Source organism: Phycodurus eques, chromosome 1, assembly GCF_024500275.1.
Source record: "Phycodurus eques isolate BA_2022a chromosome 1, UOR_Pequ_1.1, whole genome shotgun sequence".
NCBI classification, from domain to species: domain Eukaryota; kingdom Metazoa; phylum Chordata; class Actinopteri; order Syngnathiformes; family Syngnathidae; genus Phycodurus; species Phycodurus eques.
Genome location: NC_084525.1, coordinates 37,804,445 through 37,823,767, shown reverse-complemented (window position 1 = coordinate 37,823,767; position 19,323 = coordinate 37,804,445). Strand labels below are relative to the sequence as shown.

The window sequence follows — 19,323 nt, the reverse complement described above, 5'->3', positions numbered from 1 at the left end:
AGTACAGGAAGTAACATATACAACACATCTGGAGTAGCAGTTGAAATTCAAGTTGTGGGTATGTTGCGCGTGTTTGTGTGTGAAGGGTATGAGTCACGCAAAATGATCGTCTCCTTACAGCCGGGGTTGGGGGGGGGCGGGGGGGGGGGCTGCTAGGGCGAATACATCTGAATCCAAGTATCACATCCCCCCCACCCACCCGCTTGACTGATCGCCGATCGATTGTCTGAGGAGGAGAGAACCCCCGCCGCCCCCTCCCACACACAAACATTACACGCACACACACACACACACGCACACGCACGCACCGCGCCCCCTTCGCGAGCCCAGCTGCGGTCGGGCGCTCACGACGAGCGGGGGAAAGTGCGTGGGCGGATGAGGAAGTTGAGCGCTCAGATTAATGGCCACACACCCATCGGAGTGACTACTTTTTCACCCCCCCCCCCCCCCTTTGGATTGGCGCACCGACGTGGATCTCCATTCAGCAGGAAAACACACAAATAAAACTGGACTTGTTTTCGTGAAGATGACAATCAAGTTGGGGGTCATCCTTCTGTTACTTCTGTTGATCCACGGTGCTCGGTGAGTCAGATTCTTATTGTCCTTTTTTAATACCTGCGCGCCGCTTCTGCCCACCTTATAATAACAAAACAAAAAAAGTTGTTTCATGCAAATTGGGACGAATGCATGCATTCAGCACCAACACACATACGCACACGCACACGCACAAAATCTGTGCACAAACGACCATCGTGTCATTTGCATGGTGCAGAAGAGGGAAGGGACAGAAGCAGCGTGCGCCACTTGGCAATTGTGTTTACAGTCTGTCGGTTTTGTGTTGCAGTCCAAATCAGATGCCGCACGGTGACGACGATGAAGACCTCCACGATGCCACTGTCAATCAAATGCTGGTGCCCAGGTCGCACCAGGAGGACGCCACGCTGATTCTCAACAATCTACTCAAGGAATATGACAGGACCCTTCGGCCGGACATTGGGGGTGAGACACTAAGTATTAGAAGTTACTGTGTGTTTAAGGCGCATACCACTCAGCGCACTGATCTGCTAATGAGCAAGACATGTCCGCCAACTCAACGGGAATTAAATTTGGCTTCCTATAACACAAAAGTCCATATGTAAAACAACACCCTTGGGTGTGAAACTTCAGCAGTCTTCAACTGACTGAAACGCCTGGGACAGCGTTATACGTTGCTTAATCTGCTTTAGCCAGCATCTCCGAAGAAAACATCAACACGGGTAAGCTAATGTTAACAAAGTAACACCAGCAGATGTAAGTATGTCTTTCGGAGATGAATATTTCTGTAAAGAGGTTTCAATTCCACCTTAAATTGGCTTTATTTAACAGACGTGTGAAGTATTATACATTGGCTGTCGCTTTTGCCAAATCAACTAAATTGGCTGGTTTTTTCCCCACTCTTTGTACAGTTAGCAGGACTCTTAAACTAGCTTTACACTCATACATTCCATTGCTCCTTACACATTTCGTTTTTAAATGTAAGTTGTTTTTTTTTAAAATTTTGTTTGTGCAAGTAGAAAAAAAATGGTTAAGATGTGAGATTTTTGCATGTTACACTTTGAAAGAGATTGAAGACGGTGTTTGGGGCTGTCAAATGTATTTAAAAGAAAATTCCTGTATAATTCAGGAGAGAATGCTCCTGAACTGTTTAACCTTGTCATGTTTTTTAAAAACGGATTTTTATTAGACTTTACACCGATTTGATCGGGCTGAGCGGTATCGGCCGATATTTAGCATTTTATGCTGATCGGCTTTAATGTCATAATTCGCAGATTCGATCAATGACGTCATTGATCGCCCCCGCAAAAGACATTTACTCCACGTCGCTGCGTGCACAGTATATTTGAATTCAAAAGCTGGTTTATTTTTAGCCTTGTCGCGTATCTTTTGACGTAGTACTGTAAATATCTGACGGCCGAAGAAGTTATTTAAAAAAAAATAATAATAAAATTAAAAATAAAAAAAAAAACATGTCGGCGGTGTGGAACAGACAACACGTCGGAGTCAGGCAACACGTAATGCCCGGATCAGACTACAAGACAAATTTGCACTTTCACAATTGCACTGTCAGACCACTGAAATTAAATCTTGTATTCCGATACCCCCGCGTCCTGTTTTTTACGATCATTGGGCTTCATCTTGTCAACTCAAATGCGACCGGATACTTTCGCAGCAAAAACGGCACTTTTTAATGCAAGGCAAAAGGCCAGGTGCTTGAGCACCATTTGGGGTCCATGTGTACACGTGCCTGATGTAGAGTGATGTGCAGTGACACAAACAAACCTGATATGACTTGTTATACTTGCTGACTTGGACAAAGTCAGGTGGGATCGGCTCCAGCTCACCATGACCCTTATAAGGACAATCGGTATAGAAAATGGACACATGGGAGGGGTATGGGTAGAAAATACCCCTCCCATGCTGTGCCACTGGTGGGGACCAATCCTCTCATTGTTCAAAAGAGAATCTTTAGTGCATCAACTCGACTGGAATTGGAAGAAAACAACATGTGATTTTAAATAATAGATTAAATTACAACAGTGTGAGATTCAAATTTATTTGTGTTTCTTGTTTACAGATTATGTCAACACACATCAGATTATTACCGTGTCACTTCCCTCTGTTGAATTTATCAACATGCGACACTCATTCATGTTCCTATGATGCCACTCTACTGTATTTACGTACTTGACACAACTGTCACAGTTCTACACAACATACCATAGAAACACAAGCTAGATAAGGATTAACTATTCCAAATTGTACCACGGTTGATAGAAATGTGAATTTTCACCAAATTGGGGAAATGGTGATTATAGTACCTTTCCTGCACCTCTTTCTACTTTTGCATTGTTACGACCAGCTAGTGTCAAACATTTTCTTTGATTGATTGCACCCACACGAAGAACTCCTTGGAGGGGAATGTTCCTCTTTCGAGAGGTGGGAAAGATGGTCGCTAATCATAGAACTCCTTCCCTGGTGTCTTTTCTGAGGCGTGAAGGCATGATTGTGAGGGGTGACATCACTGAATATAGTCTCTCGGGTTAAGTGTGGGGGCGCCATGTTGCACGTGACATAGATGCTTAAAATGGCACACCTTTGTGCTGTTTCCAAGTCATCACTGTGCTGTCTTATGCGATGATTGTTGACTTTTGCGATTGAAGCAGACATACAATGTGCAGTCCAAAGGCAAAATTTTGGAAGTGGGACATTATATACCTGGATATAAATTGCTCCTAGGTTAGGATGAGGGCAAAACACTGATGGGACAAAGTGGGCTCGGGGATGTCATGTGACTGTGTTGTCGCTTCTAGGCCTCTTAGTTTGGGGCCGGAGGCCATCAATCTGGACTACTTCGGAGGTATTATCCCATCAAGATCTTTTGTGATAATATTTTAATATAACATTGGGCCGACCCATTGGCCAATTTATTAGCACACCCCTCACAGTTCTGTGGTTAGGGGTTAGAATCCGGGCTACACCCTTCCTCTGTGGAGTTTGCTTGTTCTGCAGTGAAACTATATGCTGTATATTCATGTACTGACCCAGTAGGATATGTTTATTTCCATTTGGGCCAGCATTTCTTTTCTTACCCCTCCCAACTTGAATAATACGCAGATGCGTGGACATGGCTGGGGAATTGCTCCACTCTGCATTTTTGGGGTAAACACGATGGTGGTTTTTGATGCTGTTTTGTTTACTACAATCCGTTGGGACTCTGTGTTTCACCTAAATCTTGACGCACATCTACACTTCTGCATGCCGATGAAGACCTTGGCTTAGCAGGCAAGACATTCAAGCAAAGGCCTAAAAATAATTAAAAAAAACAATTGCTAACCAAAGTGAGGTGCTCTCACTTTGATTAGCAATGAGGGAAAGTTGTTTCAAAACTGCCATCAGAGACCACTGACAAAAAATGTCTTGTACTTGGACTCTACATACATCTTATTGACAAGATTATTGTGACTCCTGACTATTATACCTACAGGAAGTGAAAATGGAAAGTCAAATGTAGAAGGGATCACGCATGGCAGCTGCAACAGCTTTCACTCTTCTGAGAAGACTTTCTACATTAATACAAACATGAGCAAACTGTCCTGCAATATAATTTTGACAAACACTAGATGCGTCTGAGGTGTACCTGTGTGTGACATGTAGCCATGACACCCATAATGCAAAAAGTGAAAATGGAGGAAAAGTGTTGTTTGTGGGAATTTTTCTATAGTCATCTAGAACTTGAAGAGGTCGTGACTGTTGTTGTTTAAATTCTTAAAGAAGATGTTTTTTTGTGACAATAAAAAAACTTCTTTGATTGTACAGGTACTGTGTTGTCTATGTATTAACATTTTAACAACATGATTTACCGTCAAGCATAAGATGTTAACTGTTCTAATATCCATCCATCCATTTTCCGAGCTGCTTATCCTCACTAGGGTCGCGGGCGTGCTTGGAGCCTATCCCAGCTGTCATCGGGCAGGAGGCGGGGTACACCCTGAACTGGTTGCCAGCCAATCGCAGGGCACATACACACAGACAACCATTTGCACTCACAGTCACACCTACGGGCAATTTAGAGTCTCCAATTTATGCATTTTTTTGGGATGTGGGAGGAAACCGGAGTGCCCGGAGAAAACCCACGCAGGCACGGGGAGAACATGCAAACTCCACACAGTCGGGGCCGGGGATTGAACCCGGGTCCTCAGAACTGTGAGGCTGACGCTCTAACCAGTCGGCCACCGTGCCGCCCTGTTCTAATATGAATACGTTAAAAGCAATAAAACACAATTCAAACACTCTCTTAACTTAAATGACAAAGGCAGAGGAGTAATATGTTGATGTATCTCACTTACGTCTCTCATTTTTGAACAATAACTGGAACAAAATGAAATGAACTACTGATGTAATACAAACCAATAAAACATAACACTCAAAAAGCATCCACATTTTTGAACTAAGTACAGTGTATTGCAGCTAGCCAGTCTCCAGACAGCACAAGAAGCTAACGAGTTATGCCAGTTCGATTTCCAAAGTGTGCACAAGATTTAAGGCACAAACTTCCAACTTTGGTATCAAGTTGAGATTATCAGATGTATTAAAACATGCACCAAGTTTAAAATACTCACTTGAAATATAGAAGTAGCACACGAGATCATGAAAGCGAAGCCTGCTGGGAAGTGTCGCCTAGGTTAAACCTGCAAGCCAAGCTTTCAGAGGACGGGATTCTCCCTAAAGCTCTGCCTGCTTAATGAGGGATGAATGTTTGATAAGATCCAGTTGACAAACCTCTGTGTCGCAAAATCGTATGCGGCAAGCGTCCAGTGACACATCTAGGTCAATTACTCAAACTTACAGATTTTTTAAAAATACCTTTTTTGTGATGAACCTCAAACAAGTCTTTCTCCTTTGCATAGAGATGCAACTGAGGCTTTTGTAAAGGTCAAATTGTGCCCTTTTGTTTGATATGTTTGTGTTGTTATGAGGTAGAGCAACTGTATGCGATCTGGCTGATTAGCAAGATGTTCTACTACTCTTTTGTGGTTGATTTAAGCACATACAGTATGACATTCAATTTTATCTCCTTTTATGTTTGTCACCTTCCTGTCAGAGCTCTCTTGCCGAGGTGGGGGATTCGAATCACATGACTTTGGCACATGACTGATTTCATGACTTGTGACTTGCTTGGCTAAAACTAATGAAAGACTCGACTTGACCTAGACTTGGCATTCATCAGACTTGACTTGACTGACTTGAACTACCGTATTTTCACGACCATAAGGCGCACCGTATTAAAAGGCGCAGTCTCAGTTACGGGGTCTATTTGTGTATTTAACACATACATAAGGCTGGGTGCATTGTTGTTATTGTTGGGTGCAGGCATGGTAAAACATATGTTAGCTTAAAACATACGCAAGCATGCAGGCTAGCGTATGTTTTTAAAAAGGCAACGGGCGCAAAACTGAGTTCGGTTGTACTTTATTGAAGTATTTAACAATGTACTCACGTTATTTTTTGATCAATCCTCATCCACAGATCCATCAAAATCCTCATCATCTGTATCTGAAATGAACAGCTGAGCAAGTTCTCCATCAAACATGCCGGGTTCCCTCTCGTCATTGTCGGAGTCAGTCTCGTTGCCGGTGGGCTGTTCGGCAATGATACCGGCTTTTGCGAAAGCTCGGACAACAGTCAAAGCAGATACCTTAGCCCAGGCTTCCACAATCCATTTATATATGGTGGCGTAACTTGCACGGCGAGAGATGGATAGATGGCGCTGTTTCATAAAACGAAAGCACCAAGACGGACCTCCTTGAAAATGTTCGATTTTCATTTCTTCTGCAAGCGTTATTTCCCTCAGTCGAATGGTGACTGTAGAGACGCTTCTCCCGGCTTTTCTTTGATCATTAATCCATTGCTCGAGTTGGTCTTCAAACTCGGGCCACCTCGCCTTGTTTCCGCGGAAACTCAGCTTCGTCTTCTTGACTTGGCAGGCTCGTTTTCCTGCTTACTTCACTTGCGAACCATGGATTCGTTGATCTTGATCTCAAACTGAGTTTGGTTGTACTTTATTGAAGAATTTAACAATGTAAACAGTGAGTTCGGTTGTACTTTATTGAAGTATTTAACAATGTACTTACGTTATTTTTTTATCAATCCTCATCCAAAAATCCATCAAAGTCCTCATCTTCTGTATCCAAAATGAACAGCTGGGCAAGTTCTCCATCAAACATGCCGGGTTCCCTCTTGTCATTGTCGGAGTCAGTCTCGTTGCCGGGGGGCTGTTCAGCAATGATTCCGGCGTTTTCCTGCTTCCTCCACTTGCGAACTATGGATTCGTTGATTATGAATTCTCTCGCGGCTGCTCGATTCCCATGTTCCCCCGCGTAACTGATAGCTTGCAGTTTAAACTGTGCTTCGTAAGCGTGTCTCTTCGTAGGTGCCATTTTCGGGGGTCCTTAGCCAAACCGATGTTGTTTTGCACAATGCACATACCGGCGCTAACACCGCCTACAGGGGGCGTGCCTTTAGCGTCCTCTTTCACACGCACCCTTCCCCCTTTGACGTCAGCATGCTATCCTCAGTCACGTCCGCCTTTCCTCTATATAAGCAGTGTGTCGACAGGAAATGCTCCCAGTCAGTTGAATTCTAATTGAATTCACACAACATTTATAGATTTTGGAACTCGGTGCACACATAAGGTGCGCCCCGTCCATTTTGGATAAAATGTAAGACTTTTAAGTGCGCCTTATGGTCATGAAAATACGGTACATGACTTGACCAGTCATACGGTCAATGCAAAAAAAAGTTATTTTTTTGTGTCGTACGTGCCACCAGTTCGGCATCCCTGGCCACCAGTTAAGAGACAAGGGCTGTGGCTACTGTGTTGAGCAAGGATTATTAAAGATTATTACATATGGATTCATTTATCTTCTGGATGAAATTTGAAAAAAAGACAAGAGCAACAAGCTATCTCAGTTAGATTCGCTGTTTAGCTGACTACTATCTACTCACAGATTAACTGAACTTCATGTCCGTTAAGCATTTAAGTGAGAAGAGAATACAATTAATCAGAATCATCTTTATTTGCCAAGTATGTCCAAAAACACACAAGGAATTTGTCTCCGGTAGTTGGAGCCGCTCTAGTACGTAAGTGATGGACAATGCAAATCTTGCAAACTATATCACTATATAACGATCAATTTAGCTCCAGTGTGGCAAAGCAAAAACAGTCGACATCCAGTATAAAGTAGCAGGGTTATTATCTTTTAATTCCAATGTTTGTCCCTGTGAAGCCAGCCTCAAGCCTAATCTTCATATAAATTGGGTGACTGGTCGACTACCATGGAGTGCTGAGTTTCACCTTAGCCGATAACAAGCATGTTGCCTCAGATTAGACTGTGATTTTTGTCCCTATTGTGTCACTTTCCCTTTGGATTCTGATCATGATCCCTACATGACCCACTCACATCCATTCGTGACACTGCACATGCTTGTATGTGTGTGTGTGTGTGTGTGTGTGTGTGTGTGTGTGTGTGTGTGCGTGCGTGGTTGAGAGAGAGAGAAAAGAAAGCAATGGAGTACATGGTTTTGAATGCAATAGAATGGTACATATCATATATTGCACTTATCGCTCTGAGTAGGAATCTTTATTTAAAATCTATAACTTTTAAGTACTAATATGAAACAATGATATCTACATATTTTACCATTTTTTCTGGTTGTAGAGGTCCATTTGAGGCTCAGTATCAGTTGCAGTATGACACAAAGACTATTATTGTGCACTGCTAAAAAGCTACTTACCTATGCCATGACTATTAATAAATGTATAGAAAGGCTGTGCAAAGTGCACATACACGTGGTTATGTTCTCTCTCTAAATTCAATCAATATATTTTTTTGTATATTAAAAAGTTTTTGAGCTCTGGAAATCCAAGGCCGTTAAGTGGTCAAAGTCTTTCAGAATGATTCCTCATTTCCTTTAAAATAGTGACTTGTAATTGGACAAAAGAGACGACCGCTCCATCTCACCACACTGGCTTTCTCTCCGCACTCTCCCTCCTTGACTGTGGTAAAAGTCGCTAAGCCTTCTATCTCTATTGAGCAGCCCTGTATGTGCAAAACTGCAGTTAACAGGGCTCCTACCACATCGTCATGCGAAGCACAAGCGAAGTGGCTGAGCTTCAGCGTTTGACCAGATGGGCATCAAGAGTGCGCTGTAAAAACCTCTAAGCTCAATTTAGAGGTCATGTTTGAGACAATCTATCCAGGGTATCACATATGGGGAGTAGCTGGATCCAAGAGCAGGCGTAGGCAGATGTAAAATGATGAACAGTTTATTGAAGAAAGGTAATGGCGGTGGTCCTAGGTGGGTTGGCAGGCCAACCCACCGAGGACAGGTGGCAGGCAGTGGTGAGGACGGGCGGCTGGCTTGGCGGCAGGAATGACGTGGATCAGGAACACAGTGGAAAACACTGAGAACAATGGGACACAGGAGTAAAAAAAGGAACGATGAATAGAGTGATTTACGTGAGGTAAATAGGCCGTTGAACCCCTGGAAGTAACTGCAATACTTTGGCGAGGATTTCCTGGAACAATCGACAATAGTGAGAATGATAGTTACCTTCAGAAGGAGGTAGACCGGTAACAAAGTCCAGAGCGATATGGGACCAAGGGTGGCTAGGGATAGGCTATGGACGCAGCAGCCCAGCTGGGGGCAGGTGTGAATACTTCCCTCGGGCACAGACGGAGCAGGCTTGGACAAACAAGGCTGGGCCACCAGAAATGCTACCGGATGAACTGAATGGTGCGGGTGATGCCAAGATGACAGGTGAGTTTGGAGTTGTGAGCCCACGGAAGAACGTCAAGAGAAATGGCCAGGTCTTTACGAAACACGAGAGAGAGAGAGAGAGAGAGAGAGATCATGATATTCTTCAGGGACTCTGGAGAGGTCAACGGTTGTGGAAGAGGGTGGCGGTTTACCAGAGGGAGATATCGCTGAGAGCAGGCAATGTGAGTGGCAGTGAGGGCTTGGTTGGAGATAGATTTGGAGCTGGTGAATTGTGGCTTCATGAATAAAATTGTCATCGGCACCGGAATCAATCAGGGCAGTGATGGGGGTGTTATGAGCAGAAACTATAATGCAAGCGGGAACGGTCATGCGAGAAGGACAGCTTGAGGGAATGGAGGTTTGGCTCACCACGACGCTCTCGGGTCGCAGTGAGCCTGGTCTGTTGGCCGGAGGGGACACGAGGAAATAAAGTGACCGGATTGAGCGCAGTAGATACACAGCCACTGGGTGATACGACGCTGACGCTCCTGTGGATCTAACCGTGTTTTTACAATTTACATGGGCTCTTCGGTGGCTACGGGGAGTGACGGAAGTGCGGCAGACTGTGCGGGAGGCGGGTGTGAAGCTGACTGTGCGGTGCTCTGAGTGGGAGGGCTTTGCGCAAGCGAACCCCCCTCTGTCGCATTCGCTCTTGCAGTCTGTTCTCCGGACGGATGGAAAGGCTGATGAGATCCTCGAGAGAGGAGGGCTCGTCCCGGACTGCAAGCTCATCCTTGAGCTGCTCGGAAAGGCCATTAGAAAAAAATACCCCTAAGTGCCACGTCATCCCACCCAAATCCACCTGCCAATATCCGGAACTAGAATATTCTGCTGCTGATTTAGCCCTGCGTGAGCGTGAGGAGACTACGGGTGGCTTCTTTGCCCTGAACGATAACTGTATGGTTGAAGGTTGAAAACGAGTGAGCAATTGAGTAAAAACTGGCTACATGCACCTAGGTCCTCGGAGTAGGGCTCGGGCGGCGGGACATGAGGTTCTTCCGTCCCGGTTCCAATGATGGAACTGCAGGGTAATATATGACACAGGGATAATTCTAGGATCTGAACTTAAAGGGGAACTAAACCCAAAAATGGTTCAAGCAAGAATACATTTTATGTGCCAGCCCTAGTCAAAACACAGTAATCTGATTAATATTGCTTTGGTGGAATAAGACATAAACAGAATCATTAATCAATGTTCGGAGTGGTCCCATCTTGGGCGAAATCATTATCAGCTGCAGACCGGAAGTGACCTTGAAGCACCAGCAGAGACTTACCTACTACCTGGGTGCTCCAACTGTGTTAGCTGATAGATTGCAGAGAGCGAAGGATTTTGCATATGCTATACTATTGGTCTGGCCCAACGTCTGTTATTTTCACGCATTATTAACCAATTGAAAGTGTTGAAAATAGCTTGAGAACAAATCTATTAAAGTTCTTGAACACTCTCGTGTCTGAGAAGTATTGTTAAACTCCGCCTCAGCTCCCTATCAGAATGTCACGGGTACATTAGCCTACATAAATAATTCATTAACTAATTAAATGATGATAATTACCGGTAAATGAAATACAACAAAAGGCCTAGGGGCCCTGAGATTTCCAGGGGCCCCCAAACATCTTGTGAAAACTGATCAAGAAAGTTTACTTGAATTTAAAATAATGATTATTGTTTTACTGCGATTGGCTGGCGACCAGTTCAGGGTGTACCCCGCCTCTCGCCGAAGAGAGCTGGCATAGGCTTCAGCACGCCCGTGACCCTAGTGAGGATAAGCGGTACAGAAAATGGATGGATGGATGGAATATAAACCTTAAAATGCTTAGTCTATCATGATCATGTCGATGCTCCCCGTTCCCTTTGTCATACAACGGACTGCTTCATCTTACTGCATATGTCCAGAATTGATTCAGAAAGAAAGTAGCAGAATCAATTTGTTGGGGTTTTTGTGAATATGAAGCGGTGTTAAGTGGAGCGGAAAAGAGAAGGCGAAAGGAAAGCAAAACAGTTTTTATTTATTTATAAAAACTAGATTAGGTTTCAACCTTTCTCACTTTGACGAATGTGGGTGACTGACAGTGACCACAGCAAGAGCAAGATGTTATTATATACAGCACTGCTGTTTGTCAGTGTCAGATGAGGAGGATGCAATTGAGAAGAAGCGGAGAATGACAAAAGTGAGGCTTTTCATCACAAAGATGTGAGTAATGCATTTGAAATGCTAAAATAACATTAAATGTTGATTAATGTTCATCAATTACAGTAAAAGCAATGAGATTATTCACTTGTTGGATAATAATCTTAAAATTGATTTTGAAGACATTTACTGTATCTGCCTCAGGAAATAGGAGAATTTTCTCAAATGAACACTTTTTAATAAAATCTTTGGTGATAAATATTCATTCGACGGGGGGAGGGGAACATAAAAAACTGTTAATGTAACTAGTAATATAAGCTGTCAGATAATTATAACAAGTTTCAATTGACCTTGTGTTGGAGGTGAAAATAAAACTTTAGTCAGTGTAGTACACGAATGTGGAGGGCCAATAACTGGGTTTGCCTTGGGCACCTAAATGACAAGGTCTGCCCCTGATGTCAACAGATGTCTGGGTGGTAATGGAGTCTCAGAAAGCCATCCAACGACAAAGGCCCCAAGTTCTGTGCTTAGAGTCGCGATGTTACGTTCTTGCTTTATGGCTACATGACGTGGAAATTCACCAGTGATTGTACAAACCCCAATTCAATTGAATACACAACAAAGACAAAATAGACAAAAAAGACAAAATGTTCAAACCAACTGATGATAATTTTTTTTTCAAATATTCACTCATTTTAAATTTGATGCCTGCAACACATTTAAAAAAAGTTGGACCTGGGGCATATTTACCACTATGTTTCATCACCTTTCCTTTAACAACACTCAATAAGTTTTTGGGAACTGAGGACACGAATTGTTGAATCTTTGCAGGTGAAATTCCTTCCCATTCTTGCTTGATGTACAACTTCAGTTGCTCAACAGTCCGGGGTCTCCATTGTCATATTTTTTGCTTCGTAATACGCCCACACATTTTCATTGGAAGACAGGTCTGGACTGCTGGCAGTCTGTCTAGTACTCTCACTCTTTTACTACAAAGCCAGGCTGTTGTAACATGCACAGAATGTGGCTTGTCATTGTCTTCCTCAAATAAGCTCCATTTGCACACTGATTGAGGAGTATCTGTATCATTTGCACAACCAACATTGTCCCAGATTATCGCACTACTTGTCACTTTAAACCGCATACACTCCTTGTAGTCTCAGCGCCCTTTGCACAATGGTCATTGCACGGGACTATTGCAATATTAGTCATTCAAACTGCTCTAAGTGCGAGAGGACTCTGTATCTTTTTGCACAATTGTCAAAAATTTTTTTTTTTTTTAAATGTACCGGCATTACCAGATAACTAGCAACCCTTTACTGCTCAGTGACTGTTTTTTTTTTTTTTGTCAATGTCTTTCTGTCTCCAAAGTGTTCTGTATATTGACTGTATGTTGTCGTACTAGAGCGGCTCCAACTACCGGAGACAAATTCCTTGTGTGTTTTTGGACATACTTGGCAAATAAAGATGATTCTGATTCTGATAAGCAGGGTCGTCCCTGAAAAAGACATTGCTTGGATGGCAGCATTTGTTGCTCCAAAACTGTATGTACCTTTCATCATTAATTGAACCTTCCCAGATGTGCAAGTTATACCATCACAGATGCTGGCTTTTGAACTTTCCGATGTTTCTGATAACAATCCGGCTGGTCCTTTGATGTCCATGAGTTCCAAAAACTATATGATATGTGGACTTGCCAGACCACAGCACACATTTCCACTTCGCATCAGTCCACCTTAGATGAGCTGCGGCCCAGAGAAGCCGATGGTGTTTCTGGGTATATAGCTGTCACTTTGCAAAGTAGAGTTTTAACTTGCATTTGTAGATCTAGTGATGAACTGTATTAACCGACAATGGTTTTGCTTTGCATAGTAGAGTTTCAAGTTGCACTTACGGATGTAGCGCCGAACTGTATTTACTGACATTGGTTTTCTGAAGTGTTCCTGAGGCCATGTGGTGATATCCTTTACACATTGATGTCGCTTTTTGATGCAGTGCCGCCTGAGGGATCGAAGTTCGCAGGCATTCAATGTTGGTTTTCGGCCTTGCCGCTTACATGCAGTGATTTCTCCAGATTCTCTGAATTTTTTAAAAATAATATGGCTCATAGGTGATGAAATCCCTAAATTCCTTGCAATTATACTTTGAAAAACATCCTTAAACTGTTGGACTATGTGCTCATGCAGTTGTTCACAAAGTGGTCAACCTTTCGGGGATAGTCCTTTTATACACGATCATGACACTCACCTGTTTCCAATTAACCTGTTAACTTGTGGAATGTTGCAACCAGGTGTTTATTTTTAGCATTCTCAAGTTTCCCATTCCTTTGCTGTCCCTGTCCCAGCTTTTTTGGGAATGTGGTGCAGGCATCAAATTAAAAAAGAGAGAATATTTGCAAAAAAAAGTTATGTTCATCAGTTTGACCATTAAATAGCTTGTCCTTGTTGTTTATTCAACTGAACATAGGTTGAAAAACATTTACAAATTGTTGTATTCTGTTTTTATTTCTGTTTTACACAACGTCCCAAATTTATTGGACTTGAATGATGAAGAAATACAGTACATACGGGGTGGAACAATATACTGTACCTCTATTTGCATGTTCTGAAGACTGCCTAAACATACAAAAACTAACAAAATGTACACATACAACATCCGGTGATAACTGTGAAAATTAGTTTTGTATGTTACACTTGACTGAGACATTTATTTTCTGTTTAAAATAGTTACATATCAGACTTTCAAGTTTCAAAGTTTAATCATATAACATTATGGAAATATGCAAGAAATAGTGTGTTTATACGAATATAGTATATTTAATATTTGTGAACTTGATATGTATTTTACTATCATTGATGCATCATAGCTGATTTATTAATCGGTATGTTGTGACATAATTGTTGGTAAAATAGGGTGATACCAAATTGCAAGCGATTTACATCTTTAGTTTCCACAATTGCACAAGCTAGTGCATTACAATACATTTCATGCATGTTAGTATCAAAATGTCTGCTGAAGCCAAATGTCCATTTTTGATATACAATTTAATTTGGTTGTTTATTCATATTCCCTGCAATTGGCTGGTGACCAGTTCAGGGTGTACCCCGCCTCACACCCGAAGATAGCTGGGATAGGCTCCAGCACGCCTGCGACCCTAGTGAGGATAAGCGGAATGGAGGATGAATGAATGAATTTTGCAATTCATTTACATCATGCGCCGTCATCTGATAGATCATATTTGGGAAAATGATGTTACCATGGTGATTGCTTCCTTTTTCTTGCATCCAGTTGTCTCCACTATTTTTGTTGGACCTATTTTAGTGCTTCCTTGAAAACCCTGCTATAGTTTCATTATTTTATGTACTTGTACAATTGAAGGTTTGCATTCTGTCCTATTCCTTAAACGCTTACGCTCTATCAATGAAAGTAGGCATACATTTGCAGTTGCAAATAAATTCAGTTTGTATACTTGTCTGAGAAGGCAAGCTGTATCCTTATTTATAGCCTTTGGAATTTCTTCATTTTACTTCGGTCGAGAAGGTCATGAAGCTTCAGAAAACCCTTTCTGCTGTTAACCCGTTTTGAATTCCTGCACTAATAAGAATAGCAGCCCGTAACCATGTAGTTCCACAACGCTGAGGCTGCTACCAAATTGGAGTGCATAATGTGTTGCTAGACCAGTCGGACTGAATGGACACCGAAACGTTTCTCCCTACCCTTTGTGAGGTATAACTACTTCATTGATTTCAATTTGGTCCCCCACTATTCGCCATGTCTGCTTTTACCAGCGTCGTGGAAGTTCACTTACCCTACCCATTTCCACACTTACAACAGGCATACTGTGCTGCTTCTTCCGTGGGTCTCAAAAGTTATATGGACTATATCGACTAAAAGTAGTGGTACACCTAGTGAAAATGAAAGAAAATATTGATTCCCCCTCTTTTTTTCCAAGTATCAGTCTTGAAATTGAAATAAGGGTAAATATACGAAACATCCTCTTCCTTGTCCACCCTAGACACCAGCCCATATTTGGTTTTGTGATTGCTCCGTGCCGGCAGTACGTTTTCCAGGCGGTGATTAATAAGCAGCGAGACCTTTCTGTTGCCCTGTTCTCATTACACCTTCCCTTCTAAGATCTATTATATGTTTGAAAGGTGGGGGCTGAATACACTCTGGCATTGGTAAAACAGGTTCTCACTCATTCACCCACACAGCAAGCACACAAGCATTACACAAGCAGTTAATATAGAGCGTGTATTTGATTTAAAAAAGTTTCCAATGTGAATATGTTTTCATCACATCTGCAATACACTGTTATTCAGCCTTGAACAGTGCTAAACATTGGCCTATTAATGATGCTTAGGTTAAAATGAAAAAAACAACCAAAAAATAGCCCAAGACATTGTTTATTTCATGTCAAATCAATAATATTTTACAATATCTGTCTCAACGAGGTTGCAGTATATTCATAGTTAGAGCAAAGTTTTTTTGCTGTGTTTGTCTAATACAGTGGCTCTCAACTGTTGTCACCCCGGGACCCTCATTCTCCTATTGTTCCAAAGTCGTGACCCACTTATAGAAGTTAGGAAAAATAGCGTGTGATAACACTTGTACAGTATACTATATTTTTAAATGCTGTTTGTAATGACTTTGCTGAACAGCCAAAAGCATATTGCTAGTCATGACGTCCGCCAGCCAGAGGCTGAGCTGCACTGTATTTGTGTCCAGAGTAAACCAGTGGCCAGAAGACAAGGATGTAACATCTCTTGTAATTTTCCTACTATGTTCCATGTGGGAACTTGGTACGCCTCTGTACTGTATCGAAGAAAAAAAAAATCTGAATCGAATACACGTACATTTTTTTTACTACATCTCCGTGACCCACCTACAATGGGTCTGTGACTCACATTTGGGTCCTGACCCACAAGTTGAAAATCACTGGTCTAATGTATGCTGCCTTTGGTAGAAGGAAACACCTCCAGTTTGCCAAGATGTGTCCCTTTGGCTTGAGTATCTGGAGAAACCACCTAAAACAGAACCAAATCATAATAATGTAACTCTAACACAATTAGCAATATTTACCTGCCAAGTTAGAAAGCAATAGTGATTTAGGGTTAGGCATCGAGAATCGAGAACCGATTGGAACCGAGCGGCGAAAACCAACGAAGAATAAGAACGCGCACGAAGACGTGTTTGTGCCCAACGGGGGCGGCGGCGGAGAAAAGTGTGTCTTAACTTTACTAACGCCTCAGTGCAACACTTGGAATAAGATTACATTGTGCAAAGGAGGCTTTCATGATGTGTAGCGTCTGATGCGTGCCGACCCTCAGCCTACACCGCGTGGAGCTTCAGTGAAGTTAACTCTGTCAATTGGGTAAGTGAAACAAAAAAATATGTCTATGCCAACTTTGAGACAGCTAACAAAGTAAACGATTGGTTGCACTTTTGCACTGATGGCTTTTAGCTTTTATTTTAGTCTTCAAACCAACGTAAGAGCCTATGACTGAAAAAAAAGCTTAACATTGAGCTAAAACTTCACCGTAGCAACTTTACATCAGAATGAATTAGGACAAAATTCACATAAATGTCTCACAGTATCACAAACACTAACCTTGTGCCTCATCTGTGGGTAAGGAAAGGAATCAACTCTTTATATAGCATTTGGTTCCATGCATTAAAAAAAAAAAAAAAACGTGCCGTGTGAAGATGCTTTTTGTGTCAAAATCCTGAGTTCTGGTGCGTACCCTTCAAAATAAAAGGCTACAAGCTTAAAACAGGAAGTTAAAGTGAAAATTTGCACATATCAACCATTTGACGTGATAAAACAGTCCCAAATAACTATTTTAACAATGGTATATTTTAACTTTTAGCTGAAACATTAATTGGTGAATATTAAGTCAATTGGGTTAGTTCCACACACATTGCCTTTTAGTTCATAAGTTTGATATTGATACTGGTTATAAAGAACCCCGAGTCAAATGTTCATTTTAGTCTATGCTGCGGGCTGCTAAAAACTGGATGTTCATAATTTAGACACCCTTGATTTAAACCATGCAAAGCTTTTTTACCCAGCCCCCTGAAATACAGGAAGTCCTCGATTTACGAACGAGTTCCGTTCCTACGCTGGCGACGTAACACGATTTTCCGCGTAAGTCGGATTTCACTGTTGAAGTCGAAATTTACGGCGAAATACTTCTGTTACAGGTATTGTCCCACGTGATTGTGACAGCAAGCTCAGCGTGTGTGGGTGTGTGCATCGATGTGTGAGTGAGACGGGACTGCGCAGCCGTCGTCCGGCGGGACTGTGAAGGAGGAAGGAGTGCGCGCCGATGCGAGTGTGTACAGTGGCAAGTGTAGTGACGGCGACCGTGGAAGAGTAGCGATTAGCGGAGGACCCGTTGACGTTGAATGTGCAGAGGAGCTAATAAAGCCATTAAAGCAGCAAATCGGTGCTTTGTGCCCTTATTGTAGCTGCCACCCAGCTCAGCTGTACAACGAGAGAAGGGAGTTAACCCCTGCGTCTCCCGACCACGGTCAGGTGACCGTAGCAGGAAAGGTTAACACGTCGTATAAAGAAACTAAAATACATTAAAATAAAAAAAATAAGATGCTGTACTTACCATTACTGCTGGTAGTGTGAAAAAAGGAGGCCGAAAAAGGCAAAGATACTCCCGCCGCACAAACAGACAAGCACTATGCACTAGCTAAGCAGAAACGCTATGGTGCTGGGGACAAAATGGCGGACGAGGCACGGGCGTCGTAAAGTCGAAACGTCGTAGGTCGAGTGCGTCGTAACTCGAGGACGTCCTGTAATCAGAATCGAGAATCGTTTGGAACCGGAATCGAAATAAGGAACCGGAATAGGTCAAATTCAAACGATGCCCAACCCTAATAATGATGAATGAAATAAAATGTATTTCACCTGCTGTTGTGCGCATGCGACAGACATCAGATCGAAAGGAGAGGCATTTGTACAGACAGCCCCTATTTACTGATGGTTTTCTTGTACAAACCTGATTCTAATAGCGCAAATAGAGCATAAACACAATATAGCTCTGGAACATAATGTATTGCTGCACCCACCTCTGCCATGTCATATCACAGACTGTCCCTGGGCTGACTGATACCCTATTAGAGGTCTAGAAAGGAGATTTCTTGCAGGAGCTCACCCGTCTCTCATCAACAGCAAGCCTATACAAACTACTACTACTACTACAATAATAATAATAAAAGTCATAATAATAATAATACATTTTATTTCAAGGGCCTTTCAAAAACCCAAGGACACTAAATAATAAAATCGTCGTCAAAATCACACATAGAACTACCACTACTTCTACGACTGCATGCGTTTTAGTTATGAATGAAAAAATCAATTTAGTTATGAATGGGTAATGATTTGGTTTCTGTTGTTGCGTTATTTGGTTCTTTATTTGAGATTTACAGCTAGAATATTTTATTCATTGAGATCTGGTATGTGTGATTTACAGTAAGTGTTACATGTTTGTACTTAAATCGTATCCATAATGATTTTCTGCACTGGCCATGTTGCTGTTGTGAAATGTGAATCCACTGGCGGAAAATTCATTATTTGAATTGGAAGGTAAAACTCTTTACTGCTGTTTTATTGGATTTAGCGGAATAGTAGAGTGATGTAAGCTGAAGTGTGCCTTGGCATTTAGCTGAAATGTTAAGCAAATAAATCTATTAGCTTGCAAATGCATGTGATCAATGTCAATTAAAATGATTTTTTTAGTGAGCTTTTTATCGAAATAGCCAGAGTCCATCAGATCTTATTGCTTTCTTTAAAGTTTGCCAAACATTTGTTACATAC

At 42.1% G+C, this 19,323-nt stretch overlaps 1 protein-coding gene across 2 annotated transcripts in view; it reads left to right on the top strand.

Moving 5' to 3' along the window:
• Positions 1-340: 340 nt before the first annotated feature.
• Positions 341-19,323, top strand: part of LOC133410277 (gamma-aminobutyric acid receptor subunit gamma-3-like) — a 156,493-nt gene continuing 137,510 nt past the window's right edge. For both annotated transcript variants that reach the window (XM_061691189.1, XM_061691199.1), the window contains exons 1-2: positions 341-582; positions 845-999. In XM_061691189.1, coding sequence (XP_061547173.1) covers positions 527-582; positions 845-999 — 211 coding nt within the window. In that variant the 5' untranslated portion in view covers positions 341-526. The remainder of the gene's footprint in view (positions 583-844; positions 1,000-19,323) is intronic.